At 40.9% G+C, this 3448-nt stretch overlaps 1 protein-coding gene and 1 long non-coding RNA gene across 2 annotated transcripts in view; both read right to left on the bottom strand.

Moving 5' to 3' along the window:
* The window catches only part of LOC103139295 (carcinoembryonic antigen-related cell adhesion molecule 5-like), a gene marked incomplete at its 5' end in the record, with an annotated part of 25683 nt that extends 22346 nt beyond the window's left edge, over positions 1 to 3337 (bottom strand). The window contains 2 exons of the mRNA XM_007553839.2: positions 2540 to 2806; positions 3053 to 3337. Coding sequence (XP_007553901.1) covers positions 2540 to 2806; positions 3053 to 3337 — 552 coding nt within the window. The remainder of the gene's footprint in view (positions 1 to 2539; positions 2807 to 3052) is intronic.
* On the bottom strand, positions 115 to 492 carry LOC107836440 (uncharacterized). Its single transcript, XR_001662338.1, has 2 exons — positions 372 to 492; positions 115 to 263 (listed from the first exon to the last, which is right to left on the bottom strand). It is a non-coding gene; the product is annotated as an uncharacterized LOC107836440 (long non-coding RNA).
* Positions 3338 to 3448: the final 111 nt, after the last annotated feature.

Here is a 3448-nt window from a genome sequence, read left to right as displayed (position 1 = left end):
AACAAGGAGGGAAGTGAGCCAGCTGTCCCTCTCTACGAGAGGCCACTCTGTGGTCCTCTCGTAGAGTGGTTAGCCACTGTGCCTTGCTGTTGTGGGACGCCTCCCTTTCCCATATGCCTTTCCAGTATTGTTCAGTCTCCAGCCTTGGTGGGTCTGCTCTGTTGTTAGTACCCTGCCATTGAGAGTACACTTTAGCTGGTTGGGTGGAGAAGAGCCGGTTGATCCTCCTGGCTTCATTCTCTCTTGTGTAGCTCTTTAGGCGGCTGGCCAAGGCTTGGAGTCTTTGTTTGGCAGTTTCGAGACATCTGGCTGTACTTCTTGGGTACTGATCTTTTCATTGCACCCCTTAGGAGCTCTGACAGCTGGCTCACTTCCCTCCTTGTTATCTTGATCTTAGCCTCTAACCGTCTTTTCCATGATGGATATTGGGTCTCATGGTTGCTCTTATAGCCGAGCATTTCAAGGATCACTGATGCTGAGTTGTATATCAGCTCAATGTTTTCTGTTATGGTGTTGGTAGGGATTGTTCTCAATGCTGCATTCACATCTTCAATGAGACTTTCTGATGGTACTTCACTCAGCCGTTGTAATTGGCGTCAGGGTTGCCTGGTGTTCATTCGGGTCACAATTCTATATATATATATAGCTGACTGTATAGCTCAATGGGTAAATCACCAGTCTTCCACCCGGGAGTAAGTCACCAGTCTTCCACCCGGGAGACCAGGGTTTGAATCCAGGCTGGATTAGCCTACCTCATACCATGAGAGACATTGATATGTGGACAAACAAGGTCTGCGTCAGGTGCTGGGGAACCAGAGCACCTTGATGACAAATGGGCTACTGGAACAAGACGCAAATGGGCGAGGGGTGAAAACCTGGATCGGTTGGAATGCTACTACTCAAGTAAGTGTACTACTCAATATCCACAGTCTACAATGACTAGTAGCTCAGTGTTCCAACATCCACAAACAACTGCTATCACAACTTGAGATTGACGAGGTACAACACAAATGCTACGGCAAGGGGGAGGAGGAGGAGCCTGGATGTCAGGACAGGGTGGAGCTATAAGAGCAACCATGAGACCCAATATCCCCCATGGAAAAGACGGTTAGAGGCTAAAATCAAGATAACAAGGAGGGAATGAAAAGATGAAAAGATCAGTACAGCCAGATGCCCATACCTGAAGCACTCGAAGCCAGAAGAGATACACAGGAGGATTAACCGGCTCTTCTCCACCCAACCAATACATGAGCACGGCACAGAAGGGCATCGGCATAAACACAGACTAGACCAATCGCTTGGATTGAGACTGTACACAAGCCAGAGGAGGCAGAAACATCCAAGATCCATAAATGCATCAAGGACAAAGCCTCAACAGACGATGAGCTCAGTGAATGTACTCAGATCTACCACACCAGACAAGACCCAAGGGGTAGCTTGTGCAAGGAGGCCCCTGAGACTGTCCAGCACAGTCACAACTATATATATAATTTTTTTAAAGGTACTGAGCCTAAGATCACACAGCAGTGAAGCTTCTAAAAGGCTGAATGAAACTGTCAGCTTCTAACAACCCTGAAGTGCATGAACCAGAAAGAAAATGAGAATTAAATAAGTATGAAGTTAGCCATAAAGGTAGCCTTTACATTGAGCTTGGTCTGAAGTGATAGCCATCATCCTATCTGATTTTTTTCCTCTGCTGCCTTCAGAAAATATTTCCATATCTCTGCACTTTAAATTTTTGGTGTTGTCTCTTCGCACTGCAGGTTGTGGGGAAAGTTACCTGTGGGACTCATCATTCACTTCCTCATTCTCAAGAAGATAACATGTCATTGTTTAGCTTTCCAACTCATCCTGCCTTCCACAATATCAAATTCAGATCTGATTAGATTTCATCTTCTGGCAACCTTTTAGTCTTATTTTCTGCTTTGAGTTTATTAACACATGTACCCCAAAAATGAGTACTCTATCCAGCTGCATGGAAGAAAAACATTATTTAATATTTTAATCTCTACAAGAAGGGTTCTATTAAAATGTACCTATGGCCTCTGCTTTACCATCGAAAACTTGGCTTGAGCAGCTTAATGACTTTAACACCTTACCACCTTGCAAAACTTATTATGCTGCATTAAAAAGTGTCACCCAATACATACAGCTTCAATGCATTGTTCTTAAATAATAAGTGAACAGATCTTAGTGATATGTGTATTGCCCACAGAGATGTATAAATTAAATTTGCAACATATTGTGGAGCCCCTAGTAGACAATTAATGGGTGAATTTTAGCTCGATACTTCAAATCTTTCTATACAGTGGGTTGCAGTGTTGACATGTTTGTCCTTTTATGTTATTAAACTAATATGATTATTATTGTAGCCACCAATAATTGTAAAATAATCAAAGTAATTTGGCTTTGTAATTGTTCTGAATTATAATAATTTTGAAGGTGTTATACGGTAATCTTTTTTGCAATACTAACAGTGATTCTGCTGCTCATTTTTATAACACATATTTCTTTTTACAAGAACGTTTTTCATACCTACCTTGAACAGAGATAGGTGAAGGTTGAGATTTTTGATATCTCTGAGTTTTACTGTTAAAGGACTGACAGCTGTAGTTTCCACTCTGATTCATCTGGATATTCATCAGTCGGAGCAACGGACCGCTACTGCTCAGATGGTCTCCATTCAGAAACCACTGATATTCAGCAGAAGGTGATGAGTCAGAAGAGCAGGTCAGATTAATATCTGACCCTTTCTCATGATGTTCCTTTGAGGGATACACTTCAATTGTCACATTTTCTGGACCATCTAAGTGCAGAAACAGCAATATGTAAAGAAAATGTAATTTCACCAACAAATGAGAAAGAACTGCATTTATGCAGAAGCAATTCTTAAAATAATTAGAACTATTTTAATAAATATAAATATAAATTAAGTATTAAGAAAGTTAATAGATAAAAAAGTACATTAAAGTTGCAGAACCTTTCCAATTATATGTATATAATGGCTGCAGCAGATTTAAACAGATGTTGAGAAAGTAGATGAACAACTTACAACTAACAGAGATGATTAATGGATCACTGATGGCTGAACTGGCAGGATTAGACACATTGCACCTGTATGATCCCTGGTCATTTCTGGTCACATTGACTATAGTCAGAGTGGAGTTTTCTTCATTTGTAGTGATCTGAACTCTGTCACTGGATGTAAGTTCAGAGCTGTCTTTCATCCAGAGGAAGGAGAGAGAAGATCCAGAGGAAGAGCAGAACAGACTGACGGAGCTGTTGAACTCAATCAAGTCTGTACTTAGTAGGGAGACATTTACATTGGAGACTGGTTCTGTTGGAGGAAACCAAAGTTGTTGTCATCAAATACAAGAGACAACAATCTCTTCTGTATTTCTCTTCATGAAAAAACAGTACAAATCTTGACATGGGATAAATTATAAAA

Source organism: Poecilia formosa, unplaced genomic scaffold, assembly GCF_000485575.1.
Source record: "Poecilia formosa unplaced genomic scaffold, Poecilia_formosa-5.1.2 Scaffold59, whole genome shotgun sequence".
NCBI lineage: Eukaryota > Metazoa > Chordata > Actinopteri > Cyprinodontiformes > Poeciliidae > Poecilia > Poecilia formosa.
The sequence above is the reverse complement of the archived record's forward strand: the minus strand, read 5'-3'. Positions and strand labels throughout refer to the sequence as shown.